The sequence below is a fragment of the Pituophis catenifer genome, unplaced genomic scaffold, assembly GCF_029215685.1.
Source record: "Pituophis catenifer annectens isolate HBS135680 unplaced genomic scaffold, rPitCat1.0.hap2 SCAF_6, whole genome shotgun sequence".
NCBI lineage: Eukaryota > Metazoa > Chordata > Lepidosauria > Squamata > Colubridae > Pituophis > Pituophis catenifer.
Genome location: NW_027256886.1, coordinates 93,095,389 through 93,122,798, shown reverse-complemented (window position 1 = coordinate 93,122,798; position 27,410 = coordinate 93,095,389). Strand labels below are relative to the sequence as shown.

Sequence of the window (27,410 nt, the reverse complement as noted above, 5' to 3'; positions counted from 1 at the left end):
CTGAAACTTGCTTGGCTTCCCATCGCATTCTGAAATATCTTATTCTAGAAAGGAGGTCTACAAATTCATTTCAGATTCAGGCTGGCAGTTTTATCAGAGTGATCACAGAGAAAATGTATTGTCAAATAGATCTTTCCCTGTGGCATAAAAATGATCACTTAGTGAGGCCAAATGGTAATGTGGATTGATGCTGCGTGGTAAGCAGCACATCAGAGACAGAAATATAACAGAAAAAAGTAGTTAACCCCCATACTGAAGACAGGAGGGCCTAACTGTGTCCAGATACATTATTTATTTTTATTATGACATAAAAAGGATCTATGGCCTCATCCGCTGCTGATTTTAAACCTTTTTTTTAAAAAAAAATGTTTCAGGAATTCTTATTTGGGGGGATTGGTATTTAAATTATTATTCTCTAAAAGCATATTTGTTATCCAGCTGAATTTTGATTACTCCATAGAACAGATGTATAATATAAATTATATTTTGGTTTATTTTCTTTGAAGTGCACAAGACGACCGCATCAATTGGATAACAGGTGACATTTCTCATTAAAAGTTTAGCCTCTCACTGCTTCTTCAATAAACTTAATAGCTTTGCAAATTGCATCCTAAGGAGTACAATAATGGTTAAAAGGGAGGGGGGCAACCCCTTGAGTAGTTTTTCATCTTAGTTCTAATGCTATTCTGTTTCATTTGAATGATGTATTGTCAATGAATCACGTTTCTGATGTTACTGATGCATCTCAGGTGCAGTGAGATTTTTCTTTGCTAGCATGTGAGAAGAAGGTGGATAATAAACCCACACGGAAGGTAAGAAATATTTGCCAGTTATTTCACCTCTGGTAGAAGATGGTGATTATTCCAAAATAGAGTATCTGCATAGATAGAATCCTGTTGAAGGGAGACTGGCTAAGCAGAGGGAGGAGTCTAGCAGGGAATTAGTCTGGAATCTTTATGTAGGCATAAGAGGCAAAGGTCCAACCTGCCTTGAATGCTGGTGAATCTTATGTAGTCTGGCCCAGGTGTATAAACCACCAGTCTAAAAAGATTTCTGTTAAAGAAAATGAGCAATAAACTAGCTAATTGAACTCTTCATGTGAGGATGTGGTTGTTCACGCCTAACATTCATTGAAAAGGTTCAAAAGCATTCAAGGTGGGTCAAACTCTTGTGCCTATGTAAGGATTCCAGACTAATTCCCTGCTTGACTCCTCCCCCTGGCTTGGTCAGTGTCTCTTCAACAGATCCAGATTTAGATCCATAGGATTAAAAACGCTTCTGCTCCCTGCTATGTTATAGGTGCCTGTCTCTGCCTATGAATAAATAGAAAAAGCCCACTGGCCTGAAAACCAAGCCAAAATGATCTCCTTTTTCTTAGAGGTTATTTGGCAAAGTCTAACATGGACTGGGATTATGTTCCCTCCTCCAGAATATACTCTTAACCATCTGCGAAGAGGAATAAATAAGGTCCAGTCAAGACAATTTCATCTGTACATCAGGGGCAGAGAGAATTAATATCTGCTTATTTTATCTCTCCCTCTAAAAATATTGGGATTGAAATGTACTTAACTGTACCTGGATCACTCTGGTTGTCTTACAGAAATTAAGGGTTAGTGGAATAAGCTCCAATAAACCCTGTAATATATATTGCATCAGAATTGCTTGCTGAGAAATGATAAGGTCTTGATCCCATCCCTTCGGTTTTAATTTGTAATTGGTTTTAATTTGGGTTGTTTAAAATGGATAGCCAAAATTATTTAATGTTTTTTAAATTGTTTTTAAATTTTATATGTTACGTTTTTACTATGGCTGTTCACCGCCCTGAGTCCTGTTGGAGAAGGGCGGTATACAAATTAAATAAATAAATAAATAAATAAATAGATAGATAGATAGATAGATAGATAGATAGATAGATAGATAGATAGATAGATAGATAGATAAATAAATAAATAAATAAATAAATAAATAAATAAATAAATAAATAAATAAGGTGTAAAAGAGAACAGATTCTCAGCTTATAGAGCCGTATAGGTATCTGCTTTTCAAAAAGAAATGGCCAATTAGATGAAATTTGCCTGGGCCCACAAGATAATATTATGCACTTCTTAGAAAGTTTTTTTTTTTTTTACTTTCTTTGCATGATGAAATGTTTCCTCTTACAGTACATAGGGGATGTGACCCTTTCTCCAGTGAAAGCAGGCATAATATTTAGATTGCAAAACACTCACAGAAGTTAGGATGATCTTATGATGGGTAACATTATATAATCATCCTAAGAACCTAGAAGTAGTCATGCTACTGTCAACCCAGCAGTCTATTTCTCCCAGTGGCCATTCAAATGCTTCTTGGGTGCTTCCAAGAAGGAGATGGAGAGATGTTATTCTCCTGCCATTGTTCCTTACTAGTTGATATTTGGAGGCCTGAATCTTCAAGGCCAACAGCCCTTAAGAGACCTGGCTCCCATGAATTGGTCTCATCTTCTTTAGCCTGGCTAGGTGGCTCAGTGGCTAAGATGCTGAGCTTGTCGATCAAAAAGGTCGGCAGTTCGAATCCCTAGTATAGGTCTCCTGAGTGAGCAGGGGGTTGGACTAGATGACCTCCAAGGTCCCTTCCAAATCTGATACTGACACCATTCTTTTAAAGCCATCCAAGGGAGTGCCGATTATCACAGGTTGTGGCAGTGGATTTCACAGCACAATCATGCAGTTGTCTGTCTGTTTCAAACTTTCTTTCAGCTAAATTGGATGGTGTTTGACCCAGACTTTTCCAAGTTCTGTTACATCCTTTTTCAAATATAATGCAGTCACGGTATTTCAGATGTAGATATAGCGCAAAGCAACATCTTTCCATTGCTGAATGTTAGTCTGAGGACTGTTTGTAAGTTCGCTCTAGCTTCTACTTACCGTCACTTTTGCATACAGAAGCACCAGTAAGATCAATTTTAATTGAATTTTATTTATTAAATTTATTTGCCGCCCATATTCATATTGAAACAACTCTCAAGCCACACTCCCTCAAATTAGATTTTTTCCCCCCTCAAAAAACTATAGGCCAGCATTAACATCTGATTTCAACAACTTCAAAGGGTACAATCAAAATAGATCCTATATCTGATTGTGGTTCTCCTGATCAACTAGATCAGGGGGTGTCAAACTCGATTTCATTGAGGGCCGCATCAGGGTTGTGTTTTACCTCAGGAGGGCTGGGGGGGCATGGCCAATGGGGACGTGGCCAATGGGGACGTGGCCAGCTCGACATCACTCATCCATTTTGGCTGTGACAGCCTCCTTCAGCCCTCTGCCAGAGCTCAGGGAGGCCGGGTGTGGCCCACCTGGGCTCCAGTTTTGGCAGCAATGGCCTCCTGCAGCCCTATGCCAGCAAAAATGGAGCTCGGGGAGGCCGCATGAGGCTTGCCCAGGCTCCATTTTCTACCTCCTGCAGCCCTTTGCCAGTGAAAAAGGAGCTCGAGTGGGCCTCCTGAGCTCTGTTTTTGCTGGCAGAGGCAACGCGGGTCAGTCCTTTACTGTTTCTAGGGAGGGCCCGCAAGCCAGATCAAAGCACCCCGTGGGCTGGCTCCGGCCCCCAGGCCTTGAGTTTGACACCCCTGAATTAGATTGACTTCAAGTATGGAAACTGAGGAGATGCTATATCACAAACTCAGTTGGATTTTACGGGGCTATTCCGATAACCGGGAACTAGGGTTATAAAAACTGATTCAAGATACATTTAAGCATTTCAACCTTATCCTGTGAAAATCCATGAGCACTTAACAACATTTAAAACAAAAAAATTAACAAAAGTTATCAACCACAAAAGACAACGTACTTAAAATGCAAGTGCGTGGCCAAATAACAATGGATTATTATTTTTTTTTCTGTGGCAGCATCTCCCATCTTGTATGGATTTTTACCAGTCCTTTTTTCTGGTAAACTTGAAAGATCATTGAACTATTGCATGTGCTTCTTTTAAAAAAAAGAGAAAAACACCCAGGGCGATAGGAACAACCAACCACTCTAAGAATGACATAAGTTGACAAGTGTGTCAAGACACAGAAGTGTAAAGTGTTTTATGTGCTTTTGAAATCAGCTTCAAAGGCCTATTCGGATGGCCTCACTACCCCATAAATCACAATCTACTCATCAAGCTAGTTGCTTGTCAGGGTTTATTTGTTCCACAAATTAAAAGCCAAGTAGAGAATCACCATCAAAGTGTCCCAAAGGTGTTTTTTTTTTTTCCAAAAGGCAACTGGACTTCTTGGTTTTATCTTTGAAAACATTTCACTTCTCATCCAAGAAGCATTCTTCAATTCAGTTGCTTTTTTTGGGGGGGGGACATTTGGGACAACCTTGACCTGGATGATTGAGGAACTCCATAGATATTCAAACATCAATATTCAGAGAGCAGCTATGCAAATGAGTACCTTGTTGAACAAAGGCTCCGTACACAATCCAAATGGCGCTGTGAAGCGTGGAGGAAGTGCAGGCTCCAGACTGAGAGGAGTTCTGGGCTCTGACTGCTTGGATTCGGTTCAGCACGAAGATGAGGACACCAACTACCGGGATGGCCGCAGCTATGCAAGTCCACACAGCAAAGTCGAAGGGGGCAAAGAGAGAGAAGATGTTGATTTTCTCCTCCGGTTTCTTGATCAAAATGCCTACGGAATAATCCATGTAGCGCTTGCTGAAGTCGACCACACTCTCTCGTTCAGGGGTGATGGTGATGGCGGAGATGGCCAGGTCAGCTCTCTGCGAAGACAAGAGAAGGAGTGGTGAAACCCCCTTGCTGTGTTCTGACCTAGGCTTCCCCAGCAGCACGAAGCTGAGTCCTCGTCCTGATAAACTCCTTTTATTTAATTTACAGTGAATTCCTCTCCAGCAAAGTCTTTCCTCTCCCACAGTCTTTCAAGATAGTTCACAATTACCGACCTTTATCAGGCTTGGAGAGAGGCCAGGCCGATATTTTTCAGACTCCACACTGTAACAGACAATACTCGGCAAGAATGCAGGAACAGATCAGTGGTGGGTTTCGCTTATCTTTGCTACTGGTTCGCTTGTGTACGTGTGCCACTTCTGTGCATGCGCAAAAGCTTCTGCGCATGCACAGAGCATATTTGATGACATCCAGGTGGGGGTAGTGGAGCCTCCTGCCACCGCTGCTACCAGTTCACCTGAACGGGGGTGAACTGGTAGCAACCCACCACTAGAACAGATCTTCACCCAAATGAACTAATTGTCTTCTGCAAACTCCCCTCCCCTTCGCTCCTCTTTATTCCCTATGGGAGGGGCCATTCACCATCCACCTGTGGCTTTACTCCTGAGTCGACCCTTGTTCCATAGCTGTTCCCTTCGTCTGACAACTCTGCGCATGTGCACACTGGGAACAGGATCCAGCTGTTCTTCTGCCCCACTGATGTCAGATTCCAAAGGCAGCTGACATCTGCTGCCGGCAACTGTCAGACGGCCCTGGCCCCATCTCTGCCTCCAACACAGAGCCTTTGTCAGAGCCTTCCCCAGATTCCAGGACTGGCCCATGTTGCTCCCCAACCTCCTCACTGTCTGAATCTGCTGCCAGATCTGCTGGCCAATGGCAGGCCACAACATGCTGGTTAACTCAGCCATGTCAGGGAAGCAGAAGAAGGATTCTGCTGCAAAGTATACTGGAACAATGTCTACCTCCAGCAACCATCAGGCTTTGCTTCAGGAAATTATGGCATGGTGTGGCATGAACATAGCTTATTCTGTCAAAACCTTTGGACACTTAGACATGACGAAAAGGCCTCCCGTGGGTCTGTCTACCTTCCTACCAGTGGAATGAAGAAATCTGCTACAAGGAACAGTGTGATGGGGAAATAAAAGAAGGGAGCTCCTCTGAAGTCACATATTCCCTCTGGAAGGTTCAACTTGTCTAGCAGACAGAAGGATGAGGTTGTAATTGTTGCTAGTTTCTCAGTGGACAAGAAACAGGTAGCATAGGAGGTAATGCCACTTGTCAGCCAAATCATACAAGTATTGCAATACAAGGAAGAGCGGGGTACTCTCCAAAGCACCTGAAGGTAGGACAAGATGCAATGGATGGAAACTAATCAAGGAAAGAAGCATCCTAGAACTAAGGAGAAATTTCCTGACAGTTAGAACAATTAATCAGTGGAACAACTTGCCTCCAGAAGTTGTGAATGTTCCAACACTGGACGTTTTTAAGAAGATGTTGGACAACCATTTGTCTGAAATGGTGTAGGGCCTCCTGCCTGAGCAGGAAGTTGGACTAGAAGACCTCCAGAGCACCTTCCAACGCTGCTGTTTTGTTACTCTCTCTGTTATGTTAGTGGTTAGTCATTCCTGCTTCCCTATTTGCTATGTTCTTCTAAAACTGGCCTGGTGCAATTCCAAACTTGGAAGACTTGTTTCAGAAATGCGACAGGCTCCGTAATGTAGGAAGGCAAAAATAATTTCCAACCTTCTTTTCTTTTCTTTTTTTCATTCTGAGATGAAAGGGCTTAGCTATTAAAAACCAATCAAATAATGCAGCCCAATTGCCAGAGCAATTCTCAGATTGTATTTTTAAGATTGCTTGTTTGAATGCTGTGCCACTAAAAATAACTTCCTCGTGCAAAAAAAAAAAACAAAAACACAGCACATGAGGCAGAAGATTAATTTAAAACGCTTCTCTCTGTTACGGTCATTTTTCGAGTAAGCGGCACGGAAGAGGTTTTAAGGAAAAACTTAAATTTCCACTCTCAGCCTGAATGGGAAAATACACCCCAAGGTTTCCTAATAGTGAAATAACTTTAAATGCAAAACTTCTATTATATATGGACATTGACATTTAAACAGTTCAGGAGGAAAGCCTCCGGAGTCTGGGGAGGGCAAAAACGTCCCTCTGCTGTGGTGCAGGAGGCTGACTAGGCCACACCCACCATGGCCACGCCCACCCAGCCCATCCGGACAGAGAACCCCTTGCTAAAATTTTTGAAGCCCACCTCTGGGCACCTCCCTCCCCTTCCAATATGCATACAGAATTTATTATATGTGAGATGTGCTCCTAGGAGAACATTTTAATGTGTTATGTGCCCGCTGAGCCACCAGAGTTTGTAAAAAAATATTTCTCTGAGTAAGAAACCTTCAGAAGACACATAGGCAATGGCCTTGAAAGGGGCAGAAAAATATGAATATTTCATCATAGTAGAGTGATCATTAACTGTTTTCTGATCATGTGTTTTGGTTTCACATTTGCATGCTAAACTTTTTTTCATATAGAAATGCTGGATAATAGGAGAGCATTGTATAGTCGGTAAGCAAACGATTTGGGAACGATCACATTACTGAACATCAATGTCTATAGTTAGGTTTTATTATTGGCAGAGAACTGTAGAACATTTGCTTCTATTGCTATGACGATGTTCAGCCTTCTCAGAAATGAACCATTTGCAACAAAATGTACTCTGGTATCTGTATTCTTTAGGATTTCTTTGCTGGAATGTCTTCTGCCTTATTTTAGTAGCACATACTTACGAGTCAATGCCACTCACTCAGACTCAAATCTGACTCAATCACTTTGTGATTTGTTTTCTATATTTTTCAAGCCTGTTGTTTTAAAATAAACAAACAATATTTTCTTCCTTGAAAGCTATTCAACTGATCACTATAAAATAATATTACAGGTGGGGGGGGACCATAAATGAAAGATAGTTTTCAACAAAATGGAATGGGTTTTTTTCATAAGTAAACCACATCAGAAAATGCTCCATTAGCTATACACAGTTCATCTATGGCCACTAAACATTTCCTAAAACCTAAATATTCGCTAAATATTCTTAGGTGAAAGACTTTATGCTAAATATAATGCGTGGAAAATTTCCCAGAGATGAGGAGTAGATAGATTTCTAAAATTAACTGATAGGAAAAAGTAACTAAACTGTGGAATTTGTGCATAATATAATACCAGAGAAAATTGTTTGATCATAGGACTTTTTTGTATCTTCACTTCTACTGAATGAAAAAACAATTGCTACCAACCTGCCTTCCACTGAGGACCTGTATACTGCACGAGTCAAAAAGAGGACTGTGAAAATATTTACAGACCCCTCACATCCTGGACATAAACTGTTTCACCTCCTACCCTCAAAACGATGCTATAGAGCACTGCATACCAGAACAACTAGACACAAGAGCAATTTCCCCCCGAACGCCATCAGTCTGCTAAACAAATAATTCACTCAACACTGTCAAACTATTTACTAAGTCTACACTACTATTAATCTTCTCATCGTTCCCAGCACCCATCTCCTTCCATTTATGACTATACGACTGTAACTTTGTTGCTGGTATCCTTACGATTTATATTGACATTGTTCCTGATCGCTTATTTGTACCCTATGACTATCATTAAGTGTTGTACCTTACGATTCTTTATGAACGTATCTTTTCTTTTATGTACACTGAGAGCGTATGCACCAAAAACAAATTCCTTGTGTGTCCAATCACATTTGGCCAATTTTTAAAAAAATTCTATTGTATTGATATTAGTAACCCTGACCACTTCGTAATCCAATGACCACTTCTTTAACTTTCACTGTTAATGAGGAATGTCTTATTTTTAGGACAGGAAAGACAGTTCAACGTAGAGGGGAAAATGGGTTTTTTTTAAACTCTCCCCTAAAAGAAACAGAATCCAGATATTATGGGGCATACCTTGTTAATCAGTTCACCAATCATGCCATTCCAGGAGCTGTTATGGAGCTGTTGTCCATATTTTCCATCAGGAGACTGATAGATCTCATACTTGAAGCCCAAATTCTTGGAAAGGGCATCCAGGACATCAATGGAGAAGCCCTTATAACGTTTTGGTTGCCCAAGGATATTCTCAGCCACCATAACAAACGGTTCTTCCTGAGAACAAAGCAAGACTGATCTTTAAAGGAGACTTACAACACTACAAAGCAAAAATAGCTTGACTCACAGTTTTGATGGCACCTCAACAAGCTGTGTTGCCAGGTCTGGAGAATTGAAGCTTCATGTTTTGTCTTTGGTTTTTTCTCAAGAATACAATAATTGTGAATGAAGAGGGAGATATCCTCCAGTTATTGCTAATCCAGGGGTGAAGCTTAAAGTGGCTAAACCTAAGGCATGTTTAACTTAATAATGGTGGTTACAAGAACAGAGAGAGTCTCACAATCAAGTGTTGCTTTCAAAATGAATCAGAGAAAGGTGCTCATTTGTCAAACCGTTGATTTTATTGTCAGTGCAAACTCCACCCATTGGTAGTGACATCACCTTTGGATGGGCCAGTTCACCTTCTGACTGGAGAGAGATATGATCATGACCTTGAACAATTTGAGAGGGAAAAGAGGATAAATGATGCAGGAGAGCCTACACTAAAAAAAAATCTTGGGGGGAGCTCCTAAATTAGCTTAAACTATGATGTGAAGGGAGATCCAAAACCAAGAGAAGCACAGGAGAGAAGTTGTAGCTAGACAGGAAGGAAGCTTGCATCTCTCACACTGCTGACACACACCTGCTGTTGTGTTTGACATAACAAGTAGACAATCAGTGGAACTATACAATTCTGACAAAGAAGGAAAACATATTGAGATTGCGGTGGTGTTCAATAGTTATTTCTATGCTAGGCATAGTAGACACAACTATAGATGTTTAAAAACAGAAGACATGAGCAAGACACTTCTATCTAAGTTCTTCTGAGAACATCATGAGCAACATCAATTGGTCACATATCTTTCAACAAATGTCCACTTTTCATTACTGGAGTCTTTCCTCATTTCTGGAACACCTGTGACTAGGAGGAAACCGAATCTGATTCTGTCATTAACCACACTCAAGAATTCTGAGTGTCTAATTTCCCAGATGGGAAGCAAAATTATTTGAGGTCCAGTTTTGGGGATCAGATAAATTCATGGACTGTAGAGTAGCTTTGCTTTACAGGCAAACTGCACAGGTAGGCTGACATACGAATGAAAATTTTGCAATAAAATGATAAAAAGGCATAGATGCCTTTTTTTTTTTGACAGCTTGGTGTTTCCTCCCTGTCAACATTTTTTTTTTCTTGAGAAATTTTGAGGATCCTCTAGGAAAAGATGAAGCTAATTCAACCACAACATTAGTAGGGAATGTACACCACTGATGATTCTTTGCTCTTTCTACTCAAGGACTCCATCACTAGATTAAAGGTGGACATTTGAGTTTTTAATGCAGTTCTTCCTCTATTTTGATTAGCGTCCAGAAACTGGACAAAACACAAGAGAAATATCAGGAGATTTGATGAGGTATTGGAAATTCAGAAACAGACTCCCCACGAAAATCTGGGGAGAGAAAACAAGCTCTGTATACATTTCTCTCATCTTTATATATAAATTTTTAATACAAATTTTATACCATAGTTATGCTAATGTTGATTTATAATTATTATAATAGTGTCTTAATCATTGTGCTGAGGTTAAAGTCAGCAGGATTGACTAAAGAAGACACTATTTTAATACCAGGTTTATAATTTGAAAAGTGTAATATTCACATGAATCAGCCTAAGTTCCATCTGCCATTGTCAAACGAGCGAGAAGAAAACTTGCTTGCAGTTGAATGTAATGCCACAGACCTCCTGCCATAACTGAAGGGGTCAGATGTTTGCTTAAGTGGGGAGGGGGGATATTTCACTGCACAACACAAAGGACAGAATAAAAGCCCTTCTCCATTTCATTTATGGAATCCCACTCAAAGGAGAATTAAATCTTACTTCAAAGCAACATGTCTGAAGGCCTTAAGGCCATGATGGCGAACCTATGGCACACGTGGGAGAGGTGGCACGCACCTCTGTAGACATGTGAGCTGTCATCCCAGTTCAGCTCTGCCACGCATGCGTGCATGCCTCCTGCTAGCCGGCTGGTCTTTTGGTCTCTACTGTGCATGTGTGGGGGGGGCTTGTGCCGGGGGCATTGCATTTTGGGGATTCTTGCGCACATGTGCGCAGGTCAGGAAAAGATTAATCATCACTACCTTAAGGGGTAAAAGAGAGACAAACTTTATCCATGAGTCAGGTAGGTAGTCATCAGCCTGTGGTCTCCAAGATGGAAAAGTCACTAATTGGACATATTCAGAAGATATTCAAGAAATGCTGGGAAACTCCTGCAGAGGATGAGCATCTGTTGAAATTATTTCTTAGCCCTACTCTAACTACAAGGGCTAATACTGCATTTGCATTCACTCTTCCTGCTGTCACGTCTCTTGAGGTCTAACGACCAGCAGATCCTGAGGGAAAATGAATGCAAAGAAAGAACGCCCATGCCAAATCACCAGCCACTGATGGGGTCATTGGTGATCAAAGATAAAATGCTTCTCTCGTTTCTTCATAGTGTTTATTTTTTGCTCTACCATTTTAAAATTGTAACTTTCTCTAGACATCTTGGAATAAGAGTGAAATGTAAACCTAGCAATAAATATGTGATATAGACATATGCTGCATGCAACTATTGCAAGATCTTGTTTTACTCAAGGTGTTAATTTCTTGAGTCTCACTGTGGGAAAAAAACGCAACACATCATTCTACAAATGACAACAGATAATCGAATTCTTTAAAAAAAATTTTTTTAAAAAAGATACTAGCAAGTATAATTTTTGGACATTTTACTTCCTCCGTTCAAACATGGTCATACCAAGACAGTCACCACTTTCAGTGTTAATCCCTGTAGGTCGCTGCCCAAACGCCGTTCTTGCAAGCTCCCGTTCAGCCCCTTCTTGGAGTCCCACGTTGCTAACTGCAAATGGAAATAAAACTGGAATGAGGGGAAGGTATCTATTTCTCTAAAGTATCTCTGTGGTATACAAAACAGGTACAAAAAAAGGAGCAGGCCAGAGAATTAAAGAACATTCTAGAAATCTTACCATGTTTTCCTGAAAATAAGACCTCCCCAAAAAAGAAGCCCTTCCCAAAAATAAGCCGTTCCCAAAAATAAACCCTCCCCGAAAATATTTAAATGCATGTGCAGCCAGTCTCTGCCATTTCCTCTGGTTAGGGTTAGGGAGACAGAGCTGGAAATCAGGTAAGATGGCAAAAGGAACCCCGTCTTGCTCCACACACCCCAAAATAATAAGACCTCCCTGAAAATAAGGCCAAGCACTTATTTCAGGGTTCAAAAAAATATAAGACAGGGTCTTATTTTCGGGAAAACACAGTAGAACCAGAATTAAAAACTTTGAGCTCTGACTTGGTGACTCATTTTATAAGTGACTGAGTAATGAAGAAACACAGAAAATGTGGTGTTGTTTTTTTTCACTCAGATTATATAACAATAGAACTTTTTCCGTTCTACTATGTCCCTACTGATGTTATTAACGATGAGTTCCACTGACCAGTTCTTAACTGCAATTGTTAATTGGAAATTTATATTGTTAGAACAGGAAGACAGTTCAATTCAGATTACATTTCAACAGGATCCACCTGAGTTTCTGATAAATATTTTGTGCCCACAATATGCAAAATTGTCCCAATTCCAAAAGGTGCATGATGCATTTCCATGTGGTTTTGTAGCCAGGAGAAAAGTGATATTAGAAGCGCCTTGTGGTCTTCTACCTCAACATTAACCAGATGTTGCTGGGCTTAGAAATCAGCCAAGATTGACCAGGAGTTGCATCTAGAGTAGTAATGCCATTATCAGACAACTGAAGCTTTCTTCTTAGTGGTCAAATGAAGTTTTCCTGATAATTGCAGACACATAGTGTTCTGAACTAGGCTCCCTTAAAAAGCAGGAAGCAGAGTCTTGGTCCTGGCAAAACCTCTTTTATTTACACGACTGTGAATTCCTTTCATTCACGGTCAGCAAGGCCTGTCCAAACAGTTTTTCAAAGGAATATTTATCAACACAGACCTTATCTCGCTTGGCAAGCTGCCACGTAACTAGTTTCCAAACGCAGTACAAGGAAAAACTTGGCACAGAGTTTCTCAGAGACATGGAATGAATGAATTCTTTCCTGCAAAAGCCCACTCCCCGTTCACTCCTCTTTTGTTTCCTATGGGAGGGACCAATCACCTCCAAGATGCGGCTTTACTCCCAAGTTGACCCTGCTTTCTTAGTTGTTCTTGTCTTTTGGCAGCTCTGCGCATGCGCACTTTGGGAACAGGCTCCAGCTGTTCCTCTGCCTCACTACTATCTAGCTCCCTCTCTGCCTCCGATGCAGAGCCCTCGTCTGAGCTTTCACCAGCCCCCAGGACTGGTCTATATTCCTCCCCAACCTCCTCACTGTCCGACTCTGCTGCTAGCTCCTCTGGCCACCGGCAGGCCACAACACATAGCTAACTTCTTCTGGAATGTTTTTTCAACTTCCCAGTTCATTGCAGCACCATGCTATTCCATGGTGATCTACAGAAGTCCCCAGCTTAGCTTTTGAGCCAAGATAGTCAGCGAGGCACTGTTTACCTGCAATTTTAAGTGGTTAAAACACATAAAAGCATTGTACTCCTTTCTATTTACAGTATCAGAAATACCACTGCGAAATACTATTTGCTAGTGATCACATTCAAGTGCATCTCTCAAGCACTTCTTACTGATAGGGCTCCATTTCCTTATTTTTGTTCCCATAAAAAATGCATTTGTTCATTTTAAGGCAGTGCCTCATTACTCCATCAAAACTGATTGGAAACCTCAGTCGCATTCATCCGGGTTCACACTCCCAAGGTGATGCTGGTTTACTGCAACGCAAATTATAGAATCAAAGAATTGAAAAGGAAATAAATTGAAAACCATAACTATATCACCCAAGGGAAATTTTGATACAGGAATAGAATCGTACAGTAGGAAAGACCATGAAATATAATGCCTCACTGTGGAATATGACCCACAGGATTACCTTCATTTCTGTGGGCACAGGATAAAAGAAAGAGAGAGGGAAAGGGAAAAAAAGGTAATATGTTGAACTAACTTCATAAATTAAGACTAGCAAGAGTATTAAGAGCCTTGTGCAATGAACCTGAATTTAGGATTAGGATGGAAGAGTATTCTGTTTTTACCAGGTCTGGACTGGAATTAGTCCTATTTTGTCCTCATATTTTACATATGACTATATTTGATCTTTTTTTTTTTGACACTTAAGACTTTTGAAATTAAAACCAGAATCAGTGACAGGTCCCAAGAACTGAGAAAGACATGTGGAATTACTTCTGAGCAGTTTCCTTGATTGCTCCTTCCCTATAAACAGAAATCTTGCCAAACTGAAGCAGCTATTTTGCATCACTATAGATATAGTCTGAGAACTGCTAGGGAGAAGCATCTTAAGCCGCTTTCTCCTGACCAGGCTACCTAAGCCAGGGGTGTCCAACCTTGGCACCTTTAATACCTGTGGACTTCAATTCCCAGAATACTAGCTGGGGAATTCTGGGAGTTGAAGTCCCCAACTCTTAAAGGTGTCAAGATCTAACTCCCCTGATCTAAGCTTTGCTGCATCTTTGTCCTCTGCAACGCGGCCCTTCCCTCTCCTCCTAGGAATCCAGACTACATTCCACCACAGTCCACCATAGCAATCCCAAATTATTCAGCTTTTTTTAGTTCGTATAATTTAGTGTCAGGGTTGGATCACACCTGGATCTTATCTTCCAGACAGTGTAGAATACTCAGTTCCGTGCAATGTGGAATTCAACTATAAGACAGATACATTTCAGACAATTGAATCTCACTAAGTCCCCCTGAATGGCAGATTTTACTTAAGGTGCTACATATTAAGCCAATCATATGACATGTATGCAGAAACAGGGAAAAGTCTGTGCCCCATAAGTTTCATGGATTGCTGGAGAAGACTCTGGAGAGTCCCTTGGACTGCAAGGAGATCAAATCAGAAATCAACCCTGATTGTTCTTTGGAAGGACAGATCCTGAAGCTGAAGCTCAAATATTTTGGCCACCAAATGAGAAGAGAGGACTCCTTGGAGAAGACCCTGATGTTGGGAAAGATGGAAGGTGAAAGGAGAAGGGGACAGCAGAGGATAAGAGGGTTAGATGGTCTCATTGATGCAATGAATGTGAATTTGGGCAAACTCTGGGAGATAGTGGAGGATGGGGAGGAGCTGATGTGCTGTGGTCCATGGGATCATGAAGAATTGGACATCCCTTACAACTGAACAACAACAATAGAAGACTAGTACCACAGTAATGATTCTTAGCTAACACAATGAAAGCAGGATTTGTGATTATACAATTATACTCCACTAGCTGGTCTCAAAGAAACACAGAAGCCTATTCTTCAGACTATTTTCTTCCCCATCATAGGCCGCTCCCAGCTTTCTTACTCGCATGCAATCTATATCCAAATAAAATGTTATAGTCTTCACTTTTCTGAGAACTTTTTATTCTATGAGGCAAAAATAATAACTTTCAGCATCTGCCATATGCTTCTTTATCCTTCAATGCATCGTCCTAAAATTTGAACACATCTTCCTAAAAATAATAAGAGCTTGATGCATATGAAGGCACGACACCAGCTGTGATTTCACATAGTGGTGTACATAATTATTATTATATATATACAACAATGTGGAATCACAGCTGCCAGTTCTTTAGCTGGTGCTGGTCTTCATTTGCATCATCAGTCAATTGCAAAAATCAGCTTTCCTTGGAACAGCTTACATCTTGTAATGAGTCCTTTAACACCATCAAACAATAGACAGATGTTGATCTGTCTATCCCAGGTCATTGAGAAGGACTGGATAGGTGGATAAAAATGCTGAATCCAGTCTAAGTGTGCGATGAACCATAATAATAATACATATTAATTAATTAATCAAAAATTAAAATCTTCACTGTGAGATTTGCAAGTACAAACTGATAATTGCCACATCAATTATCTTAACTATGGATAATTGCTGTGGAAATACCAAAGGGTAGTAGAACAGGAGACAAAGAATTGAAGAAAATCAGAAAGTATCAAGATCTAAAAATCAAAGTGGAAAGATTGTGGCATAAATTGGCCATGATGGTCCCGGTGTGGACTTACTGGAAACCATACCCCAAAAAATCCTTGGGTGGCACTTAAAAAAATCTAAGCACTGACAACATTTCCATCCAGTCTCAACATCTGGCTCACTGTGCAACCAACCACTAATGTGTAGTTGAAAAAAACTCTTGCCTCTTAGAAAAAGAAAACTGACTTTGCTCCCTGAAGATCTCCAGCAGGGAACAGGAGTCTATTAGGAGTGCTCTTCATACAAATCCTTCATCTTATGATCAGCAAGGAGGAAGGTATAAATAAACCATATATCACAGAAAATACCACCAGTCTCCTGTGACCTCCTTCAAGGAGACTGAACTACAGGGAACAATGGGCACCTCTAAAATGTTTTACGGTTTGGATGTTCAATTCAATATAAATTCATCAAGTATTACCTTCTGTATTAGCTGTTTCATTTGTCAGGGGGTTTACACACCACAAGCTGTAAGATCCAGTTAAAAAAAAAAAATCCTGTAGCCAGTTTTGTTCAATCTTACTCCTAACCATGCAGGAACCTTGAGATTGGAAGAGGAAAAACATCTGCTTTAAACTCTTACTGTTCTTCTGCTACTCTATTTCTTTTTTGTCCATGTGATGCATGGTTTATTTAGTACATTTGCATAAGTACACCTTTTTGGAGGTTAAGTCTCACAGTGGGGTTTCTGAGCAGCCCTGATTGAACTGTGTTTTTCAGTCCATAAGCTGCCTGTTCCTGTACAGTGATTGTGAAATAGGGTTAAGTACTTTCTTAAGCTAATCAGTGTGGGTAAGAGTATGAGAAGGAGGGAGGGGGGATTTAAGGAAGAGAGAAGCATTGATGGGTTCAGAGTAATCCATATGATTACAAAAATTCACAAACATCTTGGGAGAAACCAGAAACATCGTGGTGAGATCATCTGGAAAAATTGCAGGCCCTGACAAGCTCCGCGGAAATCCAGCCAGACAAACCACTGTTGGGGGGGGGGGGGGTGTCCTTTGGACTGGAACTGTCCTGTAGGGATGGTGAAGAAGGAGAAGCACCTTTGACGACCAAGAGGAACAGTCAAGTTTCTCAAAAGGTCAGAGGCAGCTTTTCGAACTGGCGGCAGGGATGGCGGCCATTAAAAAATGACCGCTCTGAAGCTGGGGCAACTGGAATAAGATTTTTGTGCAGGAGCAGTGTTTGAACAGAGTGCTGGTACCGGTTGAGTGATTGGCCAACTCACAGGTAAAAAAGGAATTTTTTTAAAAAAAATTTAAAGGTGTCCCGGAGTGAAAATGAGTGGCTAATTGGCATTAAAATTGGAATTTTAATGGAGGGAGAAGAACAAAGAGAAAGTTAAAGTACCAAAGCCCAAGAAAGAAAACTTTATAACTTGATTTAAAATTGGATTTGGAGAAATTAAAATTAATACAAGAAAAAGAAACCCGAGGGAAAGTACTATTTATGAGGATTTGAAATATCTTTGACAGTTTTGACACTTGAAGGAAGAACAAAGAGGAGGTTAAAATATCAAAGTCCAAGAAAGGAAATTTTATAATTGGACTTAAAACTGAATTTGGAGAAAAAATAATAAAAGGAAAAGAAATCCAAGAGAAATATTTTCTATGTGGATTTAAAATACTTTTGTAAACTTGACACTTTGTTGTTCTGAGAACATTGTGGATTGGAGTGAGACATCTGCTGGTGGAAAGAAAGCACTACAAGACTGGCCCGAAAATTGAAGAAAATAATAGCAGTGACCTTGATTACTAAAAGCAACTGTGAGAATTTTTAAGGAGTATTTGTTTTTTTAAAAAAATTGCTTGGTCTTGACTCTCAATGGAGGTGGACTGTTGTGAAGCCAATTACATATCCAGATTTATTACTGCTGTTATTGGTCTGAGAAAAAAATCCAGATCTTCTCCATGGTGCCATAATAATGTGTCTTGTCATTTCCAAGATGAAAAAAACAAGTCCATTCAGTCTTTCCCTCCAACCACATTACCTATTGCCCCCTTTTCCTTTTCTCACAAAAACATCTTGGGATTCAGAAGCTCTTACATTTAATGTTATTTTTTCCTCCCTCTTGAACAGAAGGAATCTTTCCTAACTTAAAAAAAACCAAGGGCCCGGATCTTCCAAACAATTTTATTCCAAAAACTGGGACTTTGCAAAGGAGTGCTGGAACTCAGCAAGCTTAAGTTAAATTCTCCATTATGTTTCATTCAAAAGCAAGAAAAGAACTGTTTGCTTCTTGCATTCAAAAATGTCTTCATAAATGAAATCTGAAGAGGAGGAATTTTTTTTCAAAGGCATTTGAATTGTTTCCCTTTATTTCATACCAGCCAGCAAACAAAACCAAACAAGGCCAAAAAAGAATAAATAAATAAAATTGTAGGCTGAGAAACATTGTACAGTTTGTTCAAAACTGCAGATAAGGTTAATAAGTAAAATAAGAAATAAAACCTTTTACATTTTTGAGAAATTTGAGCTACCAGCCATTCCATTTCTTCATAAATTTGTTGACTTTCTAGCAAACCGTGTGTGGCTTGTAGGATCAATGAATTTGCAAGCAGATAGACCTGTTTTTGACAACTGGTCTGTCAAGATCACTGCCTGAAAAACTAATTTCTGGCTTGGTTAAATGAAATGAGAATGTCCTGTGGCAATTCAATAAGATTGCTATAGTTTTTGTTTTTCTTTTCTGTTTTTCAATATTAGCTATCCCTTTTCCCCAAGATTTGTGAAGCCAGATATAACTTCTAAATTGAATGATGACAAACTACTGCCCTTGCCAATGGTAGATTGCATTTCATAAACAGCCATTGTTCAGAAAATATAGTTGCCAGAAGATAGCAGTATTTATTCTTTACTCCATCATTCTGGAATGGTAACTTTTAAAATTCTGAGATTATAATCCCAATTGTTTTCTGAATGCACTGTTTAGTTTTGTGTTATTTTATTGATTGTATTTTAATTGCTCAATGACCAAAATACAGCTTGGTCAGTCTTTCTATTATTTTATACATTGTTCTGAATTCTATCTATCTATCTATCTATCTATCTATCTATCTATCTATCTATCTATCTATCATCTATTGCATCTCATATTTTTTTCTTATGGTTGAGTGTTTTTAGTCTGTGATGGAGATTTTAATTGTAGTTATTGTGTACACTACCAACAGTCACATTTTTGTGAGGTAGCCAAGTATATAAATATGCTAAATAAATGAATGACATTTGATCATACAGGAACTTTATATTATTTCTAGAGATTTCTAGCAGTTCCTAAAAGGCGTATCGAAACATATGATGGGAAAAAGACAGGTGAAAACGGTGTCTGGGTCAAAGTGAGAATTACATATGCTGGAAAAGCCATTTCAGCAAGACACAGTGAAGATTGAAATCTGTATTTCTATTCCACTGTCTGAGCTCAGCTACTGAACTGTACAAGAAAAAAACACATCCTGAAGTAGAACCAATTTTCTACATTTTTAACAGAAATAAGCAACATAGATTATGCACTGGTACGGAATCCTTTGGAGTTATCCAGGTTTAGTTTTCCATGGAGGAGGGAAAAGTTAATAATATTAAAAACAGAAGGTTTAATATCTTATCTGATTTATCAGTGTTTCTTTCTATTCATTCATATCAAGGATGCCTGAAATATGTCAATGTATGGTGTGTGCCAACTTTTCGGTGCCACATACACACCAGTGGTGAGTTTCACTTACCTTTGCTACCAGTTCGCTCTTGCACGCACACTCACTTTGCTCGTGCACATGCCACTTCTGCGCATGTTCAGGAGCTTCGGTGCATGCGCAGAGCGTATTTGATGATGTTTGGGTGGTGGAGCCGAACAGGGGCGAACTGGTAGCAACTCACCACTGATACACACCTGATGTCAGCACTTCAACCTGCATTTACTCTAGTGCTGACATAAGAAGGAGAAGCGAAGGCGTCTGGAAAGGGACGGCTGACTTTTCACCTACTTATTTTCCCTGGAGATAATGTTTCCGAGGAGATGAGATGGGAGGGGGGAATTCCTTTGAGTTGGAGTAGATTAGGGGTAAAATGACTTGGAAGATGGCCAATGAGCGCAGGGGAGTGGGGAACGGAAAGGGAGGGTTTGGGGCTGGACGACAGTGTTGGCTTTGTATGGAGTCATGTTAGGATGTTGTGCTCAATAAAAAGGAGTTTTTTCTGCAAAGATTCTGTTTGAAATGCATTTTATTCGAGACGACCACGAAACTTGACACCTGCATTCACAAAGTGGGTAGAGCCGAGAACTAAACTGGGCCAGGTTTTGGAGGTTTTTAAGTCATGAAATACATGCCTTCAGGCTCTGAAAGAGCTAAAACTCCCATTTTGCTCTGCATTCACTCAAGATCCACTCAAGCTCCAAATTATGCAAAAACCAAAATAACCTCACACAACTAATTTTAATTGCTCCCACTTTGTGGGATTAAAGGAGGCATGTGGGGGGGGGGGGAGATCATCAAGAAGACTGAAGACCATACTTTTTAATACCCGTATTGTTCATGATTCAGATTAAGAAAGAGGCCAATTAGATTAAATATTTAAAATAGGTTTAAACAATACGTTCTCTTAATAAGCTTTTGTTGCTGCTGCTGAACAGGCTTCCTTCTTGAATATACCAGAACTCATTAATGGAAATTTCTCTGTAATTGAAACACAAATAATATGAGGGAAACAATCTAACTGACTTCACTAATTCCTACATTCCTGAAGTGATTCATAAATTGCAACAGATTGCAACATGCATGGCTAGTAGCTGATTTAATTCCTTCCTTCCTTCCTTCCTTCCTTCCTTCCTTCCTTCCTTCCTTCCTTCCTATCTACCTACCTACTTACCTCTGTCCTTTAATTCTTATAAATAGAATTTCAGCATTTTGAAGACTGTCTGGTGATTGAATATAACCCTATTATATTACAAAGGTAATTATTCATACATGGAGAAGAGTAACTATGGCTTAGTTACTCCAAATGAAAGAAAAATATATGAAAAATAGCAAAAATAAAACAACGAAAGGACATGTTTAATAGTTAATAGCCACCGGAAGAAATGAAGAAAAATGATACATTCTGGCAGAAGTATTAATTTTCCATCTTTTGTTAAGATGACACAATTCTCTTTTAATATATTTAATTTGGGGGCAGAGAATATATTTTGAGGTAGTGTTATCCTTCCAAATTAAATATATGAATACATTCAGGGTAAGAAGAAAAACCAGGGCTAGAAAATTGAAGGCAAACAATTAGTCTTCTTCAAGACTGAATGATATGTAATATCAGAGCTTCATCTAATTATCTTTAGAATAAGAAAGATTCTGAAACATATCAAGAAGGAATCTAGGTCTTCCTAACCAATTGTTCACAAAAATTAGTGGCTGTTTTTAATGTAACAGGCTCTAAAACTCGTTTTTCAGGTTGGTGAGGTAAATGAGTGTTGAGTTTAATTGGTCCTTTGGAAACAGAATCATAGTTTAAAAAGAAGCTACATGAGATAAAGAGATACCAACAAATCCACACTGTTGCAGCTACCCCATGGATGGTCATCAGAGGTGGGTTTCAGCAGGTTCTGACCAGTTCTGGAGAACCGGTAGCAGAAATTTTGAGTAGTTCAGAGAACCGGTAAATACCACCTCTGACTGGCCCTGCCCGCATCTATTCTCTGCCTCCCAAGTCCCAGCTGATCGGGAGGAAATGGGGATTTTGCAGTAACCTTCCCCTGGATTGGGGAGGGAATGGAGATTTTACAGTATCCTTCCCTTGCCCCGCCCACCAAGCCATGCCATGCCACGCCCACCAAGCCACACTCACAGAACCGGTAGTAAATAATTTTGAAACCCACCACTGATAGTCACGTGATCAAAATTCAGATGCTTGGCAAGTGGTTCATAGTAATGACATAGTTGCAGTGTCCATGGTCATGTGATCCCCTTTTGCGACCTTCTTACAAGCTGTTGTGGTCCGCCAGCAGCCTGCAGAGCTGCCAGCGGAGTTGGACAGCGATGAGGCTGAGGAAGAACATGGGCCAGTCCTGGAGTCGGGGGAAGGCCCGGATGAGGGCTCTGCATCAGAGGCAGAGATGAGGCCAGGGCCATCGGGGAGTGATGTGCGGACTCCGGAGCCTCCAGAAGCTGACAGTAGAGAGGCAGAGGAACAGGAGGAGCCTGTTCCTAGTGCACGTATGAGAAGAGCTGCCAGAAGGCAGGAGCAGATAAAGCAGAGAGGACGACTCAGGAGTAATGCCAAGAGATGATTGGCCCTTCCCAGAAGGCTTAAAAGACCAGCAACGGTTCTTGGCCTCTTTGCTGGAAAACAACGCTGAGAGATTTGCTTTTTGTTTCACTGTATTCATTTCTTGTTGGTGTCTTCTGCTTCTGAACTTTTGCCAAGAAAAGACTTTAGCAGTTTGCCTAATTATCTCAAGGTCAGTGATAAACTGAGGAATGGTGTTTTAAAGAATTTGCTTTAATTTAGTTTGGACTACGCTGAGAATGAGTTAATTCTCAGCTGTTCTAATAAAGTCTTTTTCGAACTTTTTGCATTTAATGCTAACTACTTGGGCCTGGGTCACAACACAAGCAAAGTCAATAGGGAAGCCAGATTCTCTTAATTACTTAACAACTGTGGCAAGAAAAATCATAAAATGGAGTGAACTTCACTTGACAAATGTCTCACTTAGCAACAGGAATTTTGGACTCAATTGTGGTCATAGGTTGAGGGCCACCTGTGTTACAATTTTCCCCATTCTCAAAAGAATTCTTTTGACTGGTTTTATTTTTGAACCTACCTCTCCTGTATTGATTTTCCAAGCTTATATTTAATTTCCAAAAGTAGACAGGGAAATGAATTTTATCTCAGGTATCTAGTCTGGGCACCTAGAATTCAATTATACTCGGAAGAGCATGGAGGATAAGCTACTCCTTTATATCAGGCTAATAAAACTTGTGACCCAACGTGTCAAAGCAAGAGAATCAAAGTCATGGGGTGCACTGTGAGAAACATCACTATATCAAGCCCCAGTTTTATTTTATTTTATTTTATTTTTTTACAATCTCTGGCAGGAGCAAAAAATAAAAAAATTAAACCAAAGGAACAAAAGAGATTTATTGGGCCAACACAAATGATAAGCAGGGTGAGCTTAACATTGTGGGTCACGAGCTTGTTTTAATTCTTGTTGCAAGGAAGACAATGCTGCGTGCCATCACAATCCTGTTGGCATCTCAAAGAGAGATAATTGGGGTTGGCTCATGAATGCTTGGGGAGGTCACCCTAGCATGTCTTAGGTGACATCCAATATACACTGATTAGAAGCAGCATTCAAGCAGAGGTAAGCACAAGTTGTTAAAATTAGACCCAGAGAGTTATAAATATGTCATGTACAACTGTGTAGAAATAAATTGCTTCAATTAATGTAGCCTTCAAAGGAAGCATGCCAGCAAAATGCTGATGGAAATAAAACAAGAAATTAGAGAAGGGCATTGGTGGTGCTCCTAGTATGGACTACATGAGAAAGGAGAGATCATCATAAGAAGGAGAAAAAAAAATGAGTTGTGATGCACATATAGCAGAGACAACAATTAGAGTGACCATTTCTCACAACATACAAAACTAAAGAGATGGTTTATAATTAGGAGGGAAAAAAAAGAGAAAACATGATTGGTGAAGTGGGGATAAAGAGGAAAACTATACAGGAAAGAACCTTCTAGACCACTGTTTTTCAACCTCTGCAACTTCCAGATGTGTGGACTTCAACTCCCAGAATTCCCCAGCCAGCATAGAGGATTCTGGAAGTTGAAGTCCACACATCTTAAAGCTGCCAAGTTTGAGAAACACTGCTGTAAGCATCACTCTTGGGGGATGGAAGAAAATTCATTTCTCTGAAGGACAGCAGAGGAACTTAGAAAAAAAAAAACACTATTCTGAAGGCAAGGTCTTCCATAGATCTTTCGACCTAATTCAAGATCAGAATCAGAATACAGTTGGAAAAGACCTTGCAGGAGATCCTATACCATTTTAGACAAGTGACTGTCCAGTCTCTTCTTTAAAACCTCCGGTGATGAAGCACCCACAACTTCTGAAGGCAACCTGTTCCACTTGTTAATTGTCCTCACTGTGAGAAAGTATCTCCTTAATTCTCGTCTTGATTAGTTTCCATCCAGGGTTTCTTGTCTTGCCTTCTGGTGCTTTGGAAAATAACTTGATCCCCTCTTCTTTGTGGCAGCCTCTCAAATTCTGGAATACCGCTATCATGTCACTTCTAGTCATTCTTTTCTCTAGACTAGCCAAACCCAAATCCTGCAACCGATTTTCATATGTTTTAGTCTCCAGGCCTTTAATCATCTTAGTTGCTCTTCTATGCACTTTTTCCAAAGTCTCAACATCTTTGTTTGTAATGTGGTGACCAAAACTGAATGTAGTATTCCAGGTGTGGCCTTAAAGGTAAAGGTTCCCCTCGCACATATGTGCTAGTTGTTCCCGACTCTAGGGGGCAGTGCACATTTCCATTTCAAAGATGAAGAGCCAGCACTATCCGAAGACGTCTCCATGGTCATGTGGCCAGCATGACTGAATGCCAAAGGTGCACGAAACACTGTTACCATCCCACCAAAGGTGGTCCCTATTTTTCTACTTGCATTTTTTATGTGCTTTTGAACTGCTAGGTTGGCAGAAACTGGGACAAGTAAAGGGAGCTCACCCCGTTACACGGCACTAGGGATTCAAACCACTGAACTGCCGACTTTTCTATCGACAAGCTCAGCATCTTAGCCACTTTATAAAGTGGTACTAATACTTCACGTGATTTTTATTCTATGCTTCTGTTTATACAACCAAGGATTGTATTCACTTTTTTGGCTGATTCTGCACACTGCTAACTCATGTTTAAGTGATTGTCCACTAGGACTTCAAGGTCCCTCTCACAGTTACTGTTTTTGAGCCAGGTTTCACCTAATTTATACTTGTACCTTTGGGTTTTCCTGCCCAGATGTAAAACTTTGCTTTTCTCCACATTAAATTTCATTTTGTTGGACAGGGCCCATTGTTCAAGTCTGCCAAGATCTTTTTGGGTCCTGAACTTGTTGTCTTGGTGCCTGTTGAAATATTGCCCATTATTGGGTGAATTAATTCCTTTGGAGAGAAAAAAATGACTCTCGTAACCAAAATGGAATAAACACAATGTCATCTTTAACCCTTGAAGTTAAAGATAAAAAATAAATACTGAAGTTTAGTTCAGTCAGTCATACTTTATGAACAACATACAATCATATTGCATGTTTGAAAAGTAACCAACACTTATGGTCCCTATCAACAAAGAAGCCATATGGGAAACACAGAAGCATAGAATTAAAAAAGATGCCCAATATATTGACATGAAAAGATTTTGACGTCACTCGAGAAAAGTCACCTGGGAAATAGAAATCCATGTATCAAAGTATGTGGCTCTTCTCAGCCAATACTTGATGTAAGTATGTATTATCTATGTTATTTCAAATTACTCAGTGAGATTCATTTACTCATTTCCACCACGCAGAAGGAAAGGACACGTTGAATGTTCACAATTCCTGAACAATAGCTACTTTGGCCTAGTTAAAATTGTTTAGCTTCAGAAACATGATCTATACTGTCATTTCAACCCAAGAAGAAATGAAATTTGAAATCAACAAGCAAAAGATGATGTCCAGAATGATCCCACATGAAAACTAGGAAAATGGCTCAATAATTCTGTTTCAAAAAATATCAACGATGTGGGATGTGAAAATCATAGTTAAAAATCATAGTTAATTACAGAAATATGACTTACAAACATGCATTGTAAATGTAGCTGGACATTCTGAAAATTTTTTGGAGTAGTTTTATATGACACATATATTTTGAATACAGTTTATTATTTGATTCCCCCCCCCCAAAAAATGTGGTCCACTTAAGATATAGAGCAGAATGAAACAAAGATTTCATTCTGATCCAAAGCAAACTTGCAAAACTAGCACAATTTTTTTTTTCAGACTTAAGAAAACTTTTTCATTAAGTTACCTCTGCTATGGACAGAATCAGGGGTGGGCTGCTGGGGGTTCACAGGGGTTCGGGGGAACCTCTAGCTAAGATTCTGTGCAGTTCAGAGAACCCCCAAATCCCACTCCTGGCTGCATCCGCCCACCCCACCCCACCGCTCCCAGGAGTCGCCACGCAGCCCATTTTGGATGCAGGTAAGTGCAGTGCGCGCACGGAGGCTCAGGGAGGGCAAAAAACGGGCCTACCAGAAGTTCAGAAAGGCTGGAAATGGGCCATTTTCAGCCTCCAGAGGGTCTCCAGAGCCTGGGGAGGCTGTTTTCGCCCTCCCGGAGGTTCAAGGAAAACCTCCGGAGCCTGGGGAGGGCAACCACACACCATGGTGCAGGAAGTCAACTAGGCCACGCCCACCATGGCCACACCCACCCATCAAACGGGCAGAAAACCCCTTGCTAAAATTTTTGAAGCCCACCTCTGGACAGAATGCACACAACATTCTCTCTTAACTCCAGGTAGAATCCAATCCAACTTCATTCTAGGGGGATTCCTCTATAATTATGAATGTCCCTGAGAAAGTTTTCTCATTGACCCAAGAAGACTTCTTTTTCTCACCAAAAGTGATTTAGAGCCCACATGTGTCTGCATCTCACCTATCAAGTTCCTCAGTTTGTCTCAGCCCACAAAATCTCCAAACTGCTTTTCCCTTTCAGATCAGAGAGGAAGGAGAGGTGCTTTTTGGTGCTCTCTGAGCTTGGTTTCTTGCAGATATTTCATGACCCAGCTAGGGAAAATCATCAGTGCTAGAAGAAAGCAGTTTGGGTGGTGGTGGTAGTGGAGGAGGAGGAGGAGGAGGAGGAGGAGGAGGAGGAGGAGGAGGAGGAGGAGGAGGAGGACTGTAGCATCCTGCTTGATTGTTTTCTTGCACACATTTCATTACCCAAACTAGATAACATCATAAGTGCTGAATTGTGCACAAATTTGATGTTGTGCACCCAACATCAAAAACATCATCAAAGAAGCACAACAAAGAATGTTCTTTCTGCACCAACTCAGAAAGCTCAAACTGCCCAAGGAGTTGCTGATCCAGTTCTACAGAGGAATTATTGAGTCTGTCATCTGCACCTCCATAACTGTCTGGTTTGGTTCTGCAACCCAACAAGACAGACAAAGACTTCAGAGGATAATTAGAACTGCAGAAAAAACATTTGCTACCAACCTGCCTTCCATGGAGGACCTGTATACTGCACAAGTCAAAAAGTGGGCTGTGAAAATATATACAGACCCCTCACATCCTGGACATAAACTGTTTCAACTCCTACCCTCAAAAAGACACTATAGAGAACTGCACACCAGAACAACTAGACACAAGAACAGTTTTTTCCCGAATGCCATCATCCAAATTATTATTTTTTGGCTAATGAAACATCTGCAAGA

At 40.2% G+C, this 27,410-nt stretch overlaps 1 protein-coding gene across 2 annotated transcripts in view; it reads right to left on the bottom strand.

Moving 5' to 3' along the window:
• The window catches only part of GRID1 (glutamate ionotropic receptor delta type subunit 1), an 802,371-nt gene that overhangs the window by 53,777 nt on the left and 721,184 nt on the right, over nucleotides 1-27,410 (bottom strand). For both annotated transcript variants that reach the window (XM_070945420.1, XM_070945421.1), the window contains exons 9-11: nucleotides 11,657-11,758; nucleotides 8,688-8,885; nucleotides 4,421-4,745 (exon numbers count right to left, since the gene is read on the bottom strand). In XM_070945420.1, coding sequence (XP_070801521.1) covers nucleotides 4,421-4,745; nucleotides 8,688-8,885; nucleotides 11,657-11,758 — 625 coding nt within the window. The remainder of the gene's footprint in view (nucleotides 1-4,420; nucleotides 4,746-8,687; nucleotides 8,886-11,656; nucleotides 11,759-27,410) is intronic.